The 20409-nt window shown below is 42.8% G+C and overlaps 1 protein-coding gene across 1 annotated transcript in view; it reads left to right on the top strand.

The window, feature by feature from the left end:
• The window catches only part of LOC124019386 (cytoskeleton-associated protein 5-like), an 87482-nt gene extending 74540 nt beyond the window's left edge, over positions 1-12942 (top strand). The window contains exons 39-44 of the mRNA XM_046334703.1: positions 7520-7708; positions 9353-9460; positions 9604-9678; positions 9927-10107; positions 10197-10303; positions 12432-12942. Coding sequence (XP_046190659.1) covers positions 7520-7708; positions 9353-9460; positions 9604-9678; positions 9927-10107; positions 10197-10303; positions 12432-12659 — 888 coding nt within the window. The 3' untranslated portion in view covers positions 12660-12942. The remainder of the gene's footprint in view (positions 1-7519; positions 7709-9352; positions 9461-9603; positions 9679-9926; positions 10108-10196; positions 10304-12431) is intronic.
• The last annotated feature ends 7467 nt before the right edge of the window (positions 12943-20409 follow it).

The raw sequence follows: 20409 nt of genomic DNA, 5'->3' as shown, positions 1-20409 counted from the left end.
TAGCATAGTCTTGCATTAGGAGGAACCCAGGGCCAACCGCACCAGCATATGGTCTCACAAGGGGTCTGAGGATCTCTTCTCGGTACCTAATGGCAGTCAGGCTACCTCTGGCGAGCACATGGAGGGCTGTGCGGCCCCCCAAAGAAATGCCACCCCACACCATGACTGACCCACCGCCAAACCGGTCATGCTGGAGGATGTTGCAGGCAGCAGAAGGTTTTCCACTGGGTCTCCAGACTGTCACCTGTGCTCAGTATGAACCAGCTTTTATCTGTGAAGAGCACAGGGCGCCAGTGGCGAATTGTGGCCAATCTTGTTTTTCTCTGGCAAATGCCAAACGTCCTGCATGGTGTTGGGCTGTAAGCACAACCCCCCCCACCTGTGGACGTCGGGCCCTCATATACCACCCTCATGGAGTCTGTTTCTGACCGTTTGAGCAGACACATGCACATTTGTGGCCTGCTGGAGGTTATTTTGCAGGGCTCTGGCAGTGCTCCTCCTGCTCCTCCTTGCACAAAGGTGGAGGTAGCGGTCCTGCTGCTGGGTTGTTGCCCTCCTACTTCCTCCTCCACGTCTCCTGATGTACTGGCCTGTCTCCGGGTAGCGCCTCCATGCTCTGGAGTCTACGCTGACAGACACAGCAAACCTTCTTGCCACAGCTCGCATTGATGTGCCATCCTAGATGAGCTGCACTACCTGAGCCACTTGTGTGGGTTGTAGACTCCTTCTCATGCTACCACTAGAGTGAAAGCACCGCCAGCATTCAAAAGTGACCAAAACATCAGCCAGGAAGCATAGGAACTGAGGTGGTCTGTGGTCCCCACCTGCATAACCACTCCTTTATTGGGGGTGTCTTGCTAATTGCCTATAATTTCCACCTGTTTGCACAACAGCATGTGAAATTTATTGTCAATCAGTCTTGCTTCCTAAGTGGACAGTTTGATTTCACAGAAGTGTGATTGACTTGGAGTTACATTGTTGTTTAAGTGTTCCCTTTTATTTTTTTGAGCAGTGTAGATACTTTTGTATCTGTTTCCTCCAGCATCTTCACAAGGTCCTTTGCTGTTTTGGGATTGATTTGCACTTTTTGCACCAAAGTACATTATATATATATATATATGCCAAGTACATTCATCTCTAGGAGACAGAACGCATCTTCTTCCTGAGCAGTATGACGGCTGTGTGGTCCTATGGTGTTAATACTCGCGTACTATTGTTTGTACAGATCAACGTGGTACCTTCAGGCGTTTAGAAATTGCTCCCTAGGATGAACCAGACTTGTGGAGGTCTACAATTATTTTTGAGGTCTTGGCTGATTTCTTTTGGTTTTCCTATGATGTCAAGCAAAGAGGCACTGAGTTTGAAGGTAGGCCTTCAAATACACCTCCAATTGACTTAAATGATGTCAATTAGCCTATTATAAGCTTCTGAAGATGTGACAATTTTCTGGAATTTTCCAAGCTCTTTAAAGGCACAGTCAACTAAGTGTATGTATGTAAACTTCTTACCCGCTGGAATTGTGATGCAGTGAAATAAACAATTGTTGGAAAAGTTACTTGTGTCATGAACAAAGTAGATGTCCTAACTGACTTGCCAAAACTATACTTTAACAAGTCATTTGTGGAGTGGTTGAAATAAAAGTTTTAATGACTCCAACGTAAGTGTATGTAATCTTCCAACTTCAACTGTACCTATTTGTCAACTTTATTGCTTCCTTTTTCTCCACTATCCTGTTTATTTATTTGATTTATTTTGTATTATTATTTTAGTTGTCATGTGGACTAGTATATTGAAATGCCTTTCTTGCTCTTTCCCAACAATGTGGTAATGACATTTCAGTACTTTTATAAAAAATAGTCTGGTAGAACAAAAACACACAAGACATAACAAGAACGCAAAGTAAGCTAAATACAGGGTCAGTGCCAATACAATATTTTCAATGTGCAGGCATACTGGAGTGGTAGATATGTATAGATGTAAAGTGACTAGGCATCAGGGTATACACTGTACAAAACATTATGAACACCTGCTCTTTCCTTGACATCGATTGACAAAGTGAATCCAGGTGAAAGCTATGATCCCTTATTGATGTCACCTGTTAGATCCACTTCAATCAGTGAAGATTAAGGGAAGGAGAAAGGTTTAAGAAGGATTTTTAACCCTTGAGACAATTGAGCCATGGATTGTGTGTGCCATTCAGAGGGTGAATGGGCAAGACAAAATATTGACGTACCTTTTTGAATGGGGTGTGGTAGTAGGTGCCAGGTGCACTGGTTTGTATTTATTATGCCAAGGTAGCAGCTACTCTTCCTGGGGTCCTACAATATTAAGGTAGTTACACATTTTGTTTTAAACATAATACTTTCATAACAGAATTCACAGCACACTAAGTGTGCGCCCTCAGGCCCGTGCTCCACTATCACATATCTACAACACAAAATCGATGTCTGTGGCGCAGCGGCCTAAGGCACTGCATCTCAGCGCAAGAGGCGTCACTACAGTCCCTGGTTCGAATCCAGGCTGTTTCACATCTGACCGTGATTGGGAGTCACACATGGTAGCGCAGAATTGGCCCAGTGTCTTCTGGGGTAGGCCGTCATTGTAAATAAGAATTTGTTCTTAACTGACTTGCCTAGTTAAATAAAGGTTTGTATATTCACTAAGCAAAAAAAGAAACTGCTCTTTTTCAGGACCCTGTCTTTCAAAGATAATTAGTAAAAATCCAAATAACTTCACAGATCTTCATTGTAAAGGGTTTCCAATGCTTGTTCAATGAACCATAAACAATTAATGAACATGCACCTGTGGAACGGCCGTTAAGACACTAACAGCTTAGACAGTAGGCAATTAAGTCAGTTATGAAAACTTAGGACACCAAAGAGGCCTTTCTACTGACTGGAAAAAACCCAAAAGAAAGATGTCCAGGATCTATCTTTGTGAACATGCCTTAGGCATGCTTCAAGGAGCATGAGAACTGCATAGGTGGCCAGGGCAATGTCCGTACTTGTGTGAGACTCCTAAGACTGCGCTACAGGGAACAGGATGGACAGCTGATCATCCTCGCAGTGGCCACGTGTAACACCTGCACAGGATCGGTACATCCGAACATCACACCTGCGGGACAGGTGCAGGATTGCAACAACTGCCCGAGTTACACCAGGAACGCACAATCCCTCAGACTGTCCACAATAGGCTGGACTGAGGTCTTGTAGACCTGTTGTAAAGGCAGGTCCTCACCAGACATTACCGGCAACATCGCGTATGGGCACAAACCCGCCATCGCTGGACCAGACAGGACTGTCAAAAAGTGCTCTTCATTGACGAGTCGCATTTTTATCTCACCGGGGTGGTCGGATTCGCGTTTATCGTCGAAGGAATGAGCGTTACACCAAGGCCTGTACTCTGGAGCGGGATCGATTTGGAGGTGGAGGGTCCGTCATAGTCTGGGGCATTGTGTCACGGCATCATCGGACTGAGCTTGTTGTCATTGCAAGCAATCTCAACACTGTGCGTTACAGGGAAGACATAGGGCCCCCCCTGGGAACTTGCAAGTGCCTTGGTGGAAGAGTGGGGTAACATCTCACAGCAAGAACTGGCAAATAGGGTGCAGTCCATAAGAAGGAGATGCACTGCAGTACTTAGTACAGCTGGTGGCCACATCAGATACTGACTGTTACTTTTGGATTTTGAACCCACCCCCCTCCCCATTATTCCATTTCTGTTAGTTACATATCTGTGCATCTTGTTCTATCTTGTTATGGTCATACAAATATTTACACTATTTACAAATGTTAATTTTGTTGAAAATAAACGCAGTTGACAGTGAGGATGTTTTTTTTTTTTGCTGAGTTTATATATTTTACTGCGTATGCACTTATGTTTGTTGCTTCACAGTCTCCGCTTTTCCATAAGGTTTATTTTTTACATCTGTTTCTACTGCTTGCATCAGTTATCTGATGTGGAATAGTTTCATGTAGTCATTGCTCTGTCGTACTGTGTACCTCCCATAGTCTGTTCTGGACTTGGACTGTGAAAAGAGCTCTGGTGGCATGTCTTGTGGGCTCTGCATGGGTGTCTGAGCTGTGTGCTAGTCATTTAAACACACAGCTCGGTGCTTTTTAAGTGTTTCAATACCGCTCACAAATATAACTAGTGATCAAGTCAATCTCTCCATTTTTAGCCAGGAGAGATTGACATTCATATTATTGTTAGCTTTCTGTGTACATCCAAGGGCCAGCTCTGCTATCCTGTTCTAAGCCAATTGCAATTTTCCTAAGCCTCTTTGTGGCACCTGACCACATGACTGAACAGTAGTCAATGTGCCACAAAACTAGGGCCTGTAGGACCTGCCTTGTTGTTAGTACTGTTAAGGTAGAGCAGCAGTTTATTATGGACATACTTTTTGCCATCTTAGTTACTCTTGTATCAATGTTTTGACCATGACCATTTACAATCCAGGGTTACTCCAAGCAAGCAGTTTATTCACCCCAACGTGCTCATTTTCCACATTATTCATTACAAGATTTAGTTTGTGTAGGGTTTTGTGAATGATTTGTCCCAAATACAATGCCTTTTAGTTTTGGAAATATTTAGGACTAACTTATTCCTTGCCACACATTCTGAAACTAAGTGCAGATCTATCTAGTGTTGCAGTCATTTCAGTTGCTGTAGTAGCTGACTCGTATAGTGTTTGGTCATCTGCATACATGGTCACAATGGCTTTACTCAAAGCCAGTGGCATGTCGTTAATAAAGATTGAAAAAGGTAATCTTCCTGGATTGTTAAAGAACACCCTCTGTTTAAACAACAATATAACAGGCTGACTACACCGCTCGTGTCGCAAAATAAATGGAGTAATCTGTATTAAATTATTGCACCCACACTGCTCGCGCGTGCCAACGAGCGTCTGCGTTGCCAAGGGCTAAAATAGTCAGTTCTATTTGTGACTCAGATCGCGCTGCAAGTCCAGCCTCTCCCATCTCCTCATTGGTTTAAAGAAGTAGATACCCACGGGCCATCTCCTCATTGGTTATACCCATGTTGGTGACTGAAAGACAAACGAGGTCAGTGGCGGTAATGCACCTAATTTATGAAAGTTGCCAATCGCAATATAAAGTCTGGAGAAAAAAGGTCTGGGAGGAGGAGCGATGACTAGAAACTATTTGGCTGACCTTTTTATGTGTGGATTAATTGGTGAAGTGGAGGACCTTGTGCATTTCAGGTAAAATAACAACTCATTGTTTATATCCCAGGACAAATTAGCTAGCGCTAGCAAGTGCAAACTAGCTAACTAAATTGCCATAAATGTTTAATGCTTTTTGACCTGTCCCCAAATGAATGTAATTGGTTGGTTGTTTTGATATTTTAAACTGCGTGTTGTGATCGCGTTTGTGGGGGGACAAAATAAATGTATGCACGATGGCACACGCTCGCAGCAGGTTTAGGTTCGTAAAGCCAACAAGTTTTTCTAGCAGCAGACGATTCTGGATAATGCCAAAAGCTGCACTGAAGTCTAACAAAACAGCCCCCACAATCTTTTTATGAATTTCTCTCAACCAATCAGTCATTTGTGCAAGTGCTCTGCTTGTTGATTGTCCATCCCAATAAGCATGATGAAAGTCTGTCAATTTGTTTACTGTAAAATAGCATTATCTGGTCAAACACAATTTTTCCTATAACTTTACCAAGGGTTAGTAACAATCTGATTGGTCGGCTATTTGAGCCAGTAAAGGGGATTTAATATTAGGTAGCGTAGTGACTTGTGCTTCCCTCCAGGCTTGAGGGGGCACTTTCTAGTTGGCTTAAACTGGATAAGAGCGTCTGCCAAATGACTTAAGTGTAAATGTAAATTGAAGATATGGCAAATAGGAGTGGCAATTTTTTTCACCTGTAATTTTCCATCCATGTTGTCAACCTGGTGGCTTGTCACTGTTGATAGACAATCATTTCTTCACCTATCACACTCACTTTATGGAATTCAAAATTACGGTTCTTGTCTTTTCATAATTTGGTCTGATATACTCGGATGTGTAATGTCAGCGTTTGTTGCTGCCATGCGGAAGTTTGCTAATCTTGCCAATGGTGGAAAAAAGAAAGAAGAAAAACTAGTTTACAATAGCAGTCGGTTTTTGTAATGAAGGAGCCTTCTGATTTAATGGAGCCGAGTTTGCCTTATTTTCCTAAATGTAAGTTCTTTGTTTCATAGGGTAGTTTATTATTTTTTATTAAGTTTAATCACGAGTTCTCCTTTTTCAGTATGTTTGCTAATGGGATGTGCAGCCAGACTTATTTACCGTTCCTTTTGCCTCATCCCTCTCAACCATAAAATGTTTAAATCCCCGTGGATTTAAGTTTTTAGCCGTTTTCTTAATGGGTACATTCATATTAGTAACTTTTTTTGCTAGGTATTGTCTAAGTTAGTTTCAGTGATGGTCAGAATATCAATATCATCTATTACTAGCAAGTTATTGATTTCATGAACCTTGTTTCTTAAGCTACAGGTGTTCACGTGGGCTATTTTGAGAACTTTTCTTGGATGTTTGCCTGTTTTCATTGCTTTACTGGGAAGCTTAGCAGAAGTATATATTATGTTTTTTTATGTTAGTGGAAGGTGACTTGCCCTTCCTACTAGGGCACATGATTGTAGACTCATATGATTGCTCCATACAATAGCTGTAGGATCAGCAGAGGCATTTAGGGAAGTTAGAGGGACATAAATGAGGTTACTTACATTGTCTACAAATGCCCCTGGTATAATACATTTGCTAAATCATTGACTCAGCGACACAATGGTAGGGATTAATGCAGCCTTAATTCTGTGAAAGGATCCAGGAACCCAAATGATTTGGGTGGATCCCATCCTTCTAAAATGGGTTTTGTTTCCAAAATGTATTGAAATTGTCGGCAAAAGTTGCACCCATTTGAGCTGCAATTGTCACAGCCAATTCTGAAGAGAATCCTGCTAAAGCATTCAATTCCACAATATAGGACAATCAGCTCTCAGGTTTGAGTGTCAAGAATTGCAATGCAGTTGGGTTTTATCACGCAGAGTCCATGCCATGACAAATTGAGGCTTTTCTGAGGGCAAAGGGGAGGGGTTGCGCAAAGCTAAATTCAATATTCGGAAGGTGTTCTTAATGTTTTGTATACTCGGCGTATGTTCGCGTAGCAGCAGCATAGATTGTGTGTAAGCAAATTACGTGTCTTTTTTTTTGCTATTTAGCAGTCTTATGACTTGGGTATAGAAGCTGTTCAGGGGTCTGTTGGTGTTAGACTTGATTCTCCAGTACCACTTGCTGTGCGGAAGTTGGGAGAACAGGCTGGCTCGAGTTTAACCATTTTCTGGGCCTTCCTTTCACACTGCCTGAGAGATCCTGGATGGCAGGGATCTCAGTCTCAGTGATGTGCTTGGGTGTCTGCACCACCAAGTACATCACTGAGTTCGAGCTCCATGCCATCAATGACCTGTGTACGATTTTGTGTATGCAATCTAAACCCCTCTCTCTCTCTCTGTGTGTAGTGTCTATGGCGTATGATCAAGTTCCTACCAGACACCATAAGCAGTCTTACTCTGGACAAGATCCTGCTGGATGTGCACAACTTCATGAAGCTCTTCCCCAAAGACCGCCTGCGGAAGCTCAAGACTGACATGCCCCACCGCACGCTCCAAACTCTGCTACACACACTCTGCCGCCTGGCAGGGCCCACGGTTGGCAGACACACTATTAGATTCCCCTTTGCATCCTCATAATTTTGTGTTTATATAGTGTATGTGGGTTTGTCTATTTCAGCCACACCTGTTGCTTAAAGGTGTATAAAATCTAGCGCACAGCCATGCAATCTCCATAGACAACCATTGGCAGCAGAATGGCCTTACTGAAGAGCTCAGTGACTTTCAATGTGGCATCGTCATAGAATGCCACCTTTCCAACAAATCAGTTCATCAAATTTCTGCCCAGCTAGAGCTGCCCTGGTCAACTAAGTGCTGCTCTTGTGAAGTGGAAACGTCTAGGTGCAACAACGGCTAAACCGCAAAGTGGTGGTCTACACAAGCTCACAGAACAGGGACGCTGTAGTGGTATAAATAGTCTGTCCTCGGTTGCAACACTCACTACAGAGTTCCAAACTCCCTCTGGGAAAAAAGTCAGCATAAGAACTGTTCGTTGGGAGCTTCATGAAATGGGTTTCCATGGCCAAGTAGCCGCACACAGCCAAGCGCTGGCAGGAGTGGTGTGAAGGTCACCACCACTGGTCTGTGGAGCAGTGGAAACACATTCTCTGGCGTGATGAATCGTGCTTCACTATCTGTCTGGCAGTCTGACAAACTGAAGTTTGATGGAGGAATAATGGTCTGGGGTTGTTTTTCATGGTTCGGGCTAGGCCCCTTAGTTCCAGTGAAGGGAAATGTTAATGCTACAGCACATTGACAGTCTAGACGAGTCTGTGCGTCCAACTTTGTGGCAACAGTTTGGGGAAGGCACTTTCCTGTTTCAGCATGAGAATGCCCCTGTGCACAAAGCAAGGTCCATACAGAAGTGGTTTGTCAAGATCGGTGTCAAAGAATTTGACTTCCCAGAATAGTGGAGGCTGTTATAGCAGCAAAGGGGGGATCAACTCCATATTAATGCCCATGATTTCAGAATGATATGTTCGAGCACATACTTTTGGACATGTACAGTAATTTGCTTATTTAAACACCATTGGATTCTCCTTTTGGATCCTCATAATTTACTTATTTAAAATTTCTGTGCCTTACACCCTAACCGCAATTTAACGTGTACATGTTGTACATTGCTTGCGCGTGTCAGCAACCACCTTTTGCAAAACACTGAAATATATCTTGGTGCTATTTGAGACACTCGGAGCACTGCAAGTCCCGCCTGTCCCATCTACTCATTGGAATTCACATGGATGCTTGGAAGATGAACGAGGAGATTAATCGAAGATGACAAACTAGGTTTCCCCTTATGTGGCTTAATTGTTTGTCTTTGTATGACTGAGTCAAAATTCTACAAAGGACCAAATGCATTTCAGGTAAAACAACGCCACAATGTTTCTCCCAGGACACAAACTAGCTAAATGTCCATTTGAATGTTTCATGAGTGTTTCCACCTGCCCCCAAATTAATATAATTGATTCACAGATATTTTAATCTGTCATTATCGTAGATGGACAAAATAAACATAAACGTGATGGTGCACATGCAGACAGTTTACTCAGGTTGTTGGCCTTCGTGATTGCCCAATTATGTCATGATTACATGCGCGATACCTTTACAAAAATTTGATTTCAACATTTATCCCAATAGTTTTGATGTTTGTTTGTGTTGAATGTTTGTCTTTTCCATGAACAGATCCTGGATCACCTGTCACTGATTGAGGACAAGAGTGAGTCTGAATTGGAGGCTCATCTGAAGAGGGTTGTCAAGTCTGCCAAGACCGACACAGAGACTGCACACATGGTACACTCCTACACATCTAGTTTGTTCACGGGCTCTCTTTCCCTCATGACAGATGGGTTTACATTTCCGTCAAGGATACTCTGAATGCTGCTTGTTCCTGAGTGTATATAGCCTCATATCTTCTATTTGTTGTCTCTTAAAAGGTTCCCAAATCAAAGGATGCAGAGGTGTTGGGGGAGATCTTCAAAAAGATATCTTCCAAGGAGAACAGCAAAGAGGTGAGGTTCAGATTCCCATGTAATTACTGTCAGACAATGTAACCCAATGGCAAACGTTATCTACAAAATATCAATATCAAGAACATTATCTACAAAATATAGGCCTTAGGTTAGGGATGATTGGGTTGGCCTCAGCCGTGTGTGTGTGAGAGAGCGGGACTTCCTACCCAGTGTGATTGGTCTGTGTTTTTCTATGCTCTGCCATAGTATTTCCCTGACAGCATGACTCTCTTCAATTGTGTATGTAGGGTGTGTCTAAGCTGTGGGAGTTTAAGCAGAGACACCCTGAGGTGGACCTTGCCTCTCACCTGAAGAAGCTCCCACAGACATTTCAGACCTTTGTAGAGCATAGCCTGAACACACTCTGCACAGAGAGAGGAGACAAGGCCAGGACACCATACCCCACCACAGGTACACACAACAGAGAGGGTAGGCATAGAGGATATAGCCCCTCACCACAGGTCCACACACATGCTTCTCAACACCACCTGTTCTAACCTATTATTTATCCTCATTAGGTGTTGGTCTGGAGCCTACTCCTGGCAGAGACGAGCTCAGACCCTCAGTCTACCAGGAGCGACTCAAGATACTCCGACAGCTGCATGGCCTGAAGAACAACAACAAGGTACAGTATTTGCAAGAATGGATGCAAATTCCGGTAAATTTTGCTGCTGACTAACCGACCCCTATTAACCTGTGAATTCTTTAGTTTAATATGGGGAGAGGGGGGGGGTTCTAAACTGCATATGGAATTATTTTAAGATGGTTGTACTATGGATCATTTAGCGATTTGAGTTTTGAATTGTAAGACCCCTTTAGGTATAAAAAAACAAACATTTGATGTAATATTGGTTTCAGCCTTTACTACTTAAAGCCCATAGAACTAATTTGAATAACATTGAATAACAATTTGTAAATCTAGGATAATAACAATTTGTAAATCTAGGATATATATATTTTTTTTAAACTCAGGAAATGTATATTTTTACACATTTGACCCCTTTTTTGGGTAGTCGTACTTAAAACCTTAATCTTTTTTTTCCGGTTATCGGTTACATTCATACTAGTCCCGTGACACTTGTAGGTGTTGTAGATCAAAACTGAGAACACCATGTTTGTGAGAATCTCCCCCTTCCAAATTGGTCATAAGTTTTAGCTCAAACCGTTCAGACGCGACAGAAGTTTTTGCAGGAATAATTTTTCGGGATGTGTCATGGTCTGACAAACACCGCTCTAGCTCGGTCACTTTTCACCGCGGATACACTTACGGATTTTGATGTTTTTTTATTTGGTTCAATCAACTCTAGTGGGTTAACAACCAAATAGTAAAATTACATGACCCTCAGAAAATACAAATGCGTGCGTACAAGGCACTGCCATTTTTCATTAAGAGCTGAAGCTTGACAAAATCCATATCAGTCAAGAAGCTATTATTGAACATTCAACTACTCAAATGAAATGGCCAATGTAAAACATTTTAAATTGCTCGCTTACAGTAGTAGGTTATCCCATAGAACTTTAGCCTATTGGCAAATTGTACATAATCAGCTTTTCCAACTAGAAAAAATATTGAATGTAACGGGGTTTGAGTTGTTATTTTCAGTGACCATGTTGTCTGTCTGATACCCCACCGTATTGCCTTTGCACTGATATGCCGACTAGAGGGTCCCCCCCCGTGGTTCCATTTTAATTTTAACCATGCCAGATAAGCTACTCAGGTTATAAAACAGTGCAATTTGCTTGATATTACGAGTTGAGAAATAAATATAGTAACAATGGAACGGGATCCCACTTTTTTTAATGTTTTCACACTAGATTGCATTTAGAAATGTTGCACAAGGACCAGGCTTAAAGGAATGCATTTTGCTCCACGCAGCAAGCAGTTGAGGAGCTGCGAGCTCTCGCTGCCGACAGGTGATGTTCCAGTTAAATAATGCTCTGTAAGCATTTTCCCACCAAATGGATTTGTTGCAGATTAAAATCAGTGATGTTAGTGCACACAATATACTTTTTTACTTAAGTTTTCAAGTACAGACTAAAAAAATTGAAGTTCAATGCATTTCCATCGCATTTTCAACTCTACCGATTAAAAAATAAATCAACGTAAAGAAAAAATACAAAAATTGTTACAAACTCTTGCGTTAAATAGCACGTGCCTACTCTGGTCTTGGCACCTGTGTTCTACCCAACGGGTAGTGTGGGTGTGCTGTGCGGATTGGCTAGTCAACATGAGATTATGGATAAGAGTGAGAATTTTATTTGTCAAGCATCGGTCATGTCACCAAAATAAGACCCTCGATTTATTGGAAAGCAGCATCAAGCTCATCACTGAACTTTCACCACTCTGTGAAATGTATTTAATCCTTAGCTTAATTTTAACTGCATGGTTTTCTGAGTCGTAGTGGGAGGACCACACACCATATCATCGTGTGACTCCAAATGTACCTCGATATGGAAATTTTATCAATATTTGCACATAAATGCATTTCCACTGCCTTTTCCCGCATAATACATTTTACTGACACACAGACCCCACCATGACGAACAAATACTTTCTTTTTTTATCATCTTTTTTAATACAAACTTCCTGTTTCCGCCCCATCTGATTTTATTAAAATTGTATGTACAATATCACTTCACTCACATGAACTGTGGATGGAAATGTGGTTACTAAAACATTTTCTGTTCTAGTAGTTTGTTGCTGTTATTGTAAATAGTGAGTGGATTTCTCTCCTATTCCCCCTCTTGTGTAGCCTCAGCAGAGGGCGGGTGAGGACGAGTGCGCCGCTCTTCTCTCCAAGCCCCCCATGGCTCCCTCTATGGATGTGCTCCAGAGCAAGATGTCCCAGATCCTCCACAACCGCCAATCACAAGACCAGCGCCGCCCACAGAGCCCCATCCGGCCCGCTGACTCCGGCTCCACAGGCAACCTAGCTGACCTCATGAAGAGACTCCAGAAGATCAAGGGCAACCAACAATAAACTAGCCTGAGTGCCAGTCTGTTTCTGCTCTTGCCAACTCCTTATGAAATTGTCATGCCAAACATCACGTTTGGCTTGACAATGACAAGAGTTCAGTAAGGGTGCAATCGTCAAAAGGCGTCTGCTCTCTTAAGGGATGCTGGTGGCGTAAAGGACAAATGCACAAATGGAGTGTTTGAGAGGTGTATGCAATCCGTCATTGCCAATGAAGGTGAGGTGTGTGTGTGTGTGGTGAATGTTTGTATGGATTATGTTTTGTTTTATAAATAAAGTTTGACAAATATCTTGAATTGTTCTTCATGTTCAAGGCTGAAAAGGGTAGGGGTGAAGGTCCAACAGAGTGACCGGTTAAATTTTTTTACTCCTTGTAGCAAGAGATCTTACATTTTCAGCCCTATTTGACCACATTCTTAGTTCTTTAATCCCTATCAGTGGGCAATTCCAAAATGTATTATGTGCAAAGGAATAATTATATTAATATATACATTTGTTGTGAAAGGATCAACTTGGGCGATGGACAAATGATCAGCCTTTACGCAATAGTGGGGTGTGTGTATCAGTCAGGGTTTTGCTATACAGTAAGTACATTTTGGTGGTGTGCCCCTGCCCAGTAGTGATGGGAAGTTCGGCTTGTTTTACTGACTCGGATCTTTGACTCGTTCAGTCAAAAGAACAGGTCTTTAGGCTAATTTAATTAGAGTCCATATTGCGCAATGAACTGAACTTCAAATAATGTTCAAGCCTCTCGTTCACCAGAAGGGGCTTATTGGAGCAGCCGTTTGTGACACTTGTAAAGCGTGTTTAAGACGTTTTGCTTGGCATGTAAATAAGGTCTAGTGGCTGCAACCGGACCAGATTGTACACTGAAAAATATAAATGCAACGTGAAGTGTTGGTTTCATGAGCTGAAATAAAAGATCCTAGAAATGTTCCATATGCACTAAAAGCTTATTTCTTAGATTTTGTGGATAAATGTTTACATCCCAGTTAGTGAGCAGTTCTCCTTTGCCATGATAATCCATCCACCTGACAGGAGTGGCATATCAATAAACTGATTAAACGGCATGATCATTACAGATACACCTTGTGCTGTGGACAAAATGCCACTAAACTGTGCAGTTTTGTCACAACACAATGCCACACATGTTCCAAGTTGAGAGAACGTGCAATTGGCATACTGACTGCAGGAATGGCAACCAGGGCCCTGTTTCAGAATGCGGGTTTAGTGAAAACTCAGCTGACTCAAGAGTTGAAGGGAACTCTGGGTTTTTGGTTTCGCAAAGCCAGTTCAGCTTAACTGAGTCGGTTACTATGGCAACATATTCCGTGAAGCTAACCTGCTCGCTGGTAGGTTTTCAACTAACGCAGAGTTTCTTCTCTTTAGCTATAGGCTGCAGACTGAAGATGTCAGACATGTAGTGTCCTTTTCATGAAGAGCCAGTTGATATTGAAGCACGAAATCACCGTCAGGAGAGTGATCAAACCCCACTTTGATGTTTTATTCCCTGATTATCTGTTTGAGTGTTTCTGTTTTTCTGCACAATCTATCATTCATCTGAACAATATTCTCAGCCCTCATAACGTTCATATGACACATCGTGGACATGCTCTCAGTTTGTGAACAAATTCTTTGTGGCACTTTTTTGGCCAGCGGGAGTTTATAACATAGGTGATGCTAAGCATATTTCCAAGGCAACCGTCTGTTGGGCTGTCAGAAAAGTGACTCTTCCACTGAAACATTTACTGTACATTTTTGTGGTGTTCCCAAGTCACAGACAGACCCACATAAATTCCAGGTATCAGCCTAAGCAATAATTTGTTTAGTATGAAGTTTTGAGACTTGAAGCACTAATCAGTTAATTGTATACATTTTAGGGTTTCCAGGTGTGATTGGCTGCATAGATGGCACTCACTCTTGTCACAGCTCCTTCAGTAAATGGAGATTGTGAATAGGAAGTCTTTCCACAGCATTAATATGCAGGTAGGCGTAACTAGTAGCCTTTAGCATTCCAAATGAAAGATTACTAAACAATACAGCTAATTACTGTTCTGCACTGAAGATCTGTGTGATGTGATGCAGTCCACATCAGCAACATGGAAGCAATGTGGCCTGGGTCTGCATGACTCGCATGTTTTTTGCGAGTGTACAGAGAGCTAGATTTGCCTGTGGTGAGTTTAAATAGCTATCCTATTATAATCCATTTTGTTTCCTGCTATTGCAACTGAAACTTTACACTATCATAGTTTGATGGTTACCTGCTCAGTGACCGGGTACCCCTGCAAGCCCTATTTGCTGACCCCTGAGCCCGGCCTGCAGCAACATAACTTGGCTCACTACAGGACACAAGCCAGGGTAACGATGACCATTGGGATGCTCAAAGCTCGGTTCCAGTGCCTTCGTAGGCTCAAGGTCACCCCAGAAAGGGCATGGTTCTTCACAACATTCCCACAATTGGAGAACAATGTCATACTCAACCAGTGAACGATCCTGACCACCCCGCTGACACACGAGATGGAAGAGCAGTCAGAGACAATATACTACCGTCATTTCTGATTGACCCATCACCTCCCCAGTGTCAAATAGACTGCATTGCTTTTTAGGAAGTCTTCCTCATTTCCTGCAAGTACATACAGTACAGTAGTTAATATTTATGTTCAAAAAAGTAAAATGATCCACCTGTGGGCACCTCACCCACCTTTTTAACTGCTTTTCCAGCAGTTCTATTTTTATCTTTTGCATCTGCAGCCTTGTGGTCAATTTCTAAATATAATTTTTCAATGTATTTATCCAAGTACACCTTGTACAGCTGTTTCACATGGAACTATAGAAACAGTGCAAGGTCTACTTAGTTTCATTAAGTCATGGGCCAATGCTGAACAACATCCTACTGAGGTAAGTTGTGCTGTGGAGGTGGATGGACTCTCTTCCTGATTGTAATCTCCAGCATTGCTCTGTTAGAAAAAGGTGCAAGTTTTATTATGGTACAACACTATCAACTGTTAGATGTTTTTTTTAAGGTGTAAACCTCAATAGGACTGTGGCAGCTGACAAGGTGTCTTCATCCTCCTGTAATGAAAATTAACCATTTGTGTTCTACTCAAACCCATTATGAAAAATCTGGAGTATTAAGTGTACTTACAACTGCATGGAGGTATGTTATGGCAGGTTCCACCAGACAGATTACACCATCAGTAACTGGTAGATGAAGATTAGACAGTTAAATTTATAACTTTTCCCAGAAAGTGCCCCACCTAATTTGAATTGAATTTGAAGGCCTCCTTTTTTTAAATATATAACTGAGTCACCTTCAAATAATGTCTGAAGGACAACCTAAGAATCTGAAAAAGTAATGCCAGTCAATTACAAAGAATTGTACCGCTACAAGAAAATCAGTGTGCTCAGTTGTGTCAAAGATGGATGGGTGGGCGTCACTGAGGTAACACTGGCAAAATGATGAATGTACATATACAGTTGTTTGAGAAAGTATTCGCCCCCTTGGCATTTTAACCTATTTGTTCCCTTACAACCTGGAATTAAAAGTGATTTTTGAGGGGGTTTATAATTCGATTTACACAACATGCCTACCACTTTGAAGATGCAAAATGTTTTTTTGTGAAACAAACATGAAAGGCAAAGAACTTGAGTGTGCACAACTATTCACCTCCCCAACGTCTATACTTTGTACAGCCACCTTTTGCAGCAATTACAGCTGCAAGTCTCTTGGGGTATGTCTCTAAGCTTGGCACATCTAGCCACTGGGATTTTTGCCTATTCTTCAAGGTGAAACAGCTCCAGCTTCTTCAAGTTGGATGGGTTCAGCTGTTGTACAGCAATCTAAGTCATACCACATATTCTCAGTTGGATTAAGGTCTGGGCTTTGACAAGGACAATCCAATACATTTAGATGTTTCCTCTTAAACCACTCAAGTGTTGCTTTAGCAGTATGTTTAGGGTCATTGTCCTGCTGGAAGGCGAACCTCCGTCCCAGTCTAAAATCTCTGGAAGACAAACTAGTTTCCCTCAATTTTTCTGTATTTAGCGCCATCCTTCAATTCTGACCAGTTTCCCAGTCCCTGCTGATGAGAAACATCCCCACAAAACATCCCCACAGCCACCACCATGCTACACTGTAGGATGATGTTCTCGGGGTGTTGGGTTTACGCCAGACATAGCGTTTTCCTTGATGGCCAAAATGCTCAATTTTAGTCTCATCTGACCAGAGCTCCTTCTTCCATATGTTGGGGAAGTCTCCCACGTGCCTTTTGGTAAATACAAAACGTGTTGGCTTATTTTTTCCTTGAAGCAGAGATGCCTTCAGCAATAGGTCGCCCACTGTTTTGACTGAGGGCCATTTCTTCAGCCTCTTTCTCCTGTTGCCATGATGAATCATGTTATCTGCGTTCCATTGATGGCTTTTTATCTCCTCATGCACGTGCTTCTAAAACTTTGGTTTTAGAAGTGGGGGGACATTATTTTTCTTGTTTATTTTCAGTCGGATAAACGCTCCAAACAGCCTACCTGAAAGCTTGGAGGCGTCCGCGTGTTACTAAAGCACACCATTGCCTCATTTTTGTATCACATCCCTATGATAAAACTGGGGGGGGGCAAAAATGCTACTTCAGAATGTGGGGGTGGACATGGGACATGTGAAAGTTGTGCCACTGGTTTCTATTAATCTCCTTTAGTAGTAGTCGGTGTCTTAGTCTTCTTCTTCTGTGGACTTTATATGTCGTTTGGCAACCAACTTTAAGGTGCATTACCACCACCAACAGGACTGGAGTGTGGACCTCAGTAAATCTTTCAATCACCCTCGTAATGCTCCTAAAAACCAATGAGGAGATGGGAGAGGCAGGACTTGCAGCGTGTCATGCGTCAAAAATAGAAGCAATTTGTATTTTAACGCCTGGCTAGTCAGATTCTTGTTGATGTACGAGCAGTTCAGATTAAATGATTGGATAACATGTATGTGTACATTTATTTTGCAGCGCGAGTGGTGTGGTCAGCTTGTTAGGTGAGAGAGTCTAACATAGCAGGCGTAAAAAAAAACGCCTGAGCAGTGTTTTTCTGTTCCTGACCATAGAAAAAAGCTGCCTGGAGGTTTTATTCTGCACTGTTCAACCACTCCAGTAAATGTGGAGGAGGAGGTAAGATGGAGTGTTGCCTTAACGTCCAAAAGCCTCAGTCGGGTCACAGGCTCTCTTTCAATTTCCCCTGAGAACCGGATACATCTGGTTAAGATTGACCCCCCTGAAGGTGGGTGAGAGATGACAGGGTTCTGGGTGATAGATAATAAGTTCAGAGTTTTGGATGGATTGACTAGTGCATGTTGGACTGAACTTCAAAAGTGTGTACATTACTGTAGGGCTTCCCTACAACTTTCTGTGTATAATGAAAATATGTGATGCGGGAAACCCCTGTTGCCAGGCGAATTTCCTCCATCGCGATGTCTCTCTCAGGCCCTTCTGCTAGCCCCAGCCTGCTGGCTGTCTGCATCGCCGTGTCTTCAGCCAGCCAACCTAACTACTCACTGGACTCCTATGACCACTCGGCTACACGTGCCTCTCCCTAATGTCAATATGCCTTGTCCATTGCTGTTCTGGTTAGTGATTGTCTTATTTCACTGTAGAGCCTCTAGCCCTGCTCAATATGGCTTAGCCAACCGGTTAGTTCCACCTCCCTCACATGCAGTGACATCAGCTGGTTGAAATGTTTCTAGAGATATATATCTCTCATCACACAATGCCTATGTTTTCCTCCAATGTATTCACATCCTGACATACCTTTTGTCTGTACATTATGCATTGAATCTATTCTATTGCGCCCAGTAACCTGCTTCTTTTACTTTTTGTGCCGAACGTACTAGACGACCAGTTCTTATAGCCTTTAGCCATAGCCCTTATCCTACTTCTCCTCTGTTCGTCTGGTGATGTAGAGGTTAATCCAGGCCCTGCAGTGCATAGCTCCACATAGCTCCACGTCTGAATTCTGGCTTAGGAAGACATTTCCATCCCTAACTATAAGATTTTCCGACAAGATAGAACAGCCAAAGTGGGCGGAGTTGCAGAGTTCTGTCTTACTACCCAGATCTGTACCCAAACAATTCAAGCTTCTACTTTTAAAAATCCACCTTTCCAGAAACAAGTCTCTCACTGTTGCTGCTTGCTATAGACCTCCCTCTGCCCCCAGCTGTGCCCGTGAATTGATTGCCCCCATCTATCTTCAGAGCTCATGCTGCTAGGTGTCCTAAAACTGGGACATGCTTAACACCCCAGTCATCCTACAATCTAAGCTTGATGCCTTCAATCTCACACAAATGATCAATGAACCTACCAGGTACAAGCCGAAATCCGTAAACACGGGCACCCTCATAGATATCATCCTAATCAACTTGCCCTCCAAATACACCTCTGCTGTTTTCAATCGGGATCTCAGCGATCATTGCCTGCGTGCTTAATGGGTCTGCTGTCAAATGACCACCCCTCATTACTGTCAAACGCTCCCTAAAACACTTCAGCGAGCAGGCCTTTCTAATCGACCTGGTTCGGGTATCCTGGAAGGATATTGACCTCATCCCGCCAGTAGATGATGCCTGGTTGCTCTTTTAAAAGTGCTTTCCTCACCATTTAAACAAGCATGCCCCATTCAAAAATGTAGAACTAATAACAGATATAGCCCTTGGTTCACCCCAGACTTGACTGCCCTTGACCAGCACAAAAACATCCTGTTGTGTTCTGCATTAGCATCGAATAGCCCCCGCAATATGCAACTTTTCAGTGAAGTCGGGAACCAATTTCACCTTTTTCAAACAGAAATTTGCTTCCTGTAGCACTAATTCCAAAACGTTTTGGGACACTGTAAAGTCCATGGAGAATAAGAGCACCTCCCAGCTGCCCACTTCACTGAGGCTAGGAAACACTGTCACCACCTATTAATCTATGACAATTTCAATCAGCATTTTTCTACGGCTTGCTATGCTTTCCACCTGGCTACCTCCACCGGGCCAACAGCTCTGCACCTCCTGCAGCAACTTGCCCAAGCTCCCCCCTTCACCCAAATCCAGACAGCTGATGTTCTGAAAGGTGCTGCAAAATCTGGATCCTAAAAATCAGCTGGGCTAGACAATCTGGACCCTCTCGTTCTAAGTTATCCGCCGAAATTGTTGCAACCCCTATTACTAGCCTGCACAACCTCTCATATCGTCTGAGATCCCCAAAGATTGGAAATCTGCCACGGTCATCCCCCTCTTCAAAGGGGGAGACACTAGACCAAAACAGTTATACCTATATCCGCCCTGCCTTTCTAAGGTCTTTGAAAGCCAAGTTAACAAACAGATCACCGACCATATCGAATCCCACCGTACCTTCTCCACTATGCAATTTTGGTTTCCGAGCTGGTCATGGGTGCACCTCAGCCACGCTCAAGGTCCTAAACGATATCATAACCGTCATCGATAAAAGACAGTACTATGCAGCCGTCTTCATCGACCTGGCCAAGGCTTTCGACTCTGGCAATCACTGCATTCTTATCGGCTGACTCAATAGCCTTGATTTCTCAAATGACTGCCTCGCCTGGTTCACCAGCTACTTCTCAGACAGAGTTCAGTATGAAAAATCGGAGGGCCTGTTGTCCGGACCTCTGGCAGTCTCTATGGGGGTGCCACAGGGTTCAATTCTCAGACTGACTGTTTTCTCTGCATATTTCGATGATGTCACTCTTGTGGCTGGTGATTCTCTAATCCACCTCTAGGCAG

Source organism: Oncorhynchus gorbuscha, unplaced genomic scaffold, assembly GCF_021184085.1.
Source record: "Oncorhynchus gorbuscha isolate QuinsamMale2020 ecotype Even-year unplaced genomic scaffold, OgorEven_v1.0 Un_scaffold_898, whole genome shotgun sequence".
Classification (NCBI taxonomy): domain Eukaryota; kingdom Metazoa; phylum Chordata; class Actinopteri; order Salmoniformes; family Salmonidae; genus Oncorhynchus; species Oncorhynchus gorbuscha.
Note: the sequence above shows the minus strand (reverse complement) of the source record. Positions and strands in the feature narration are given on the sequence as shown.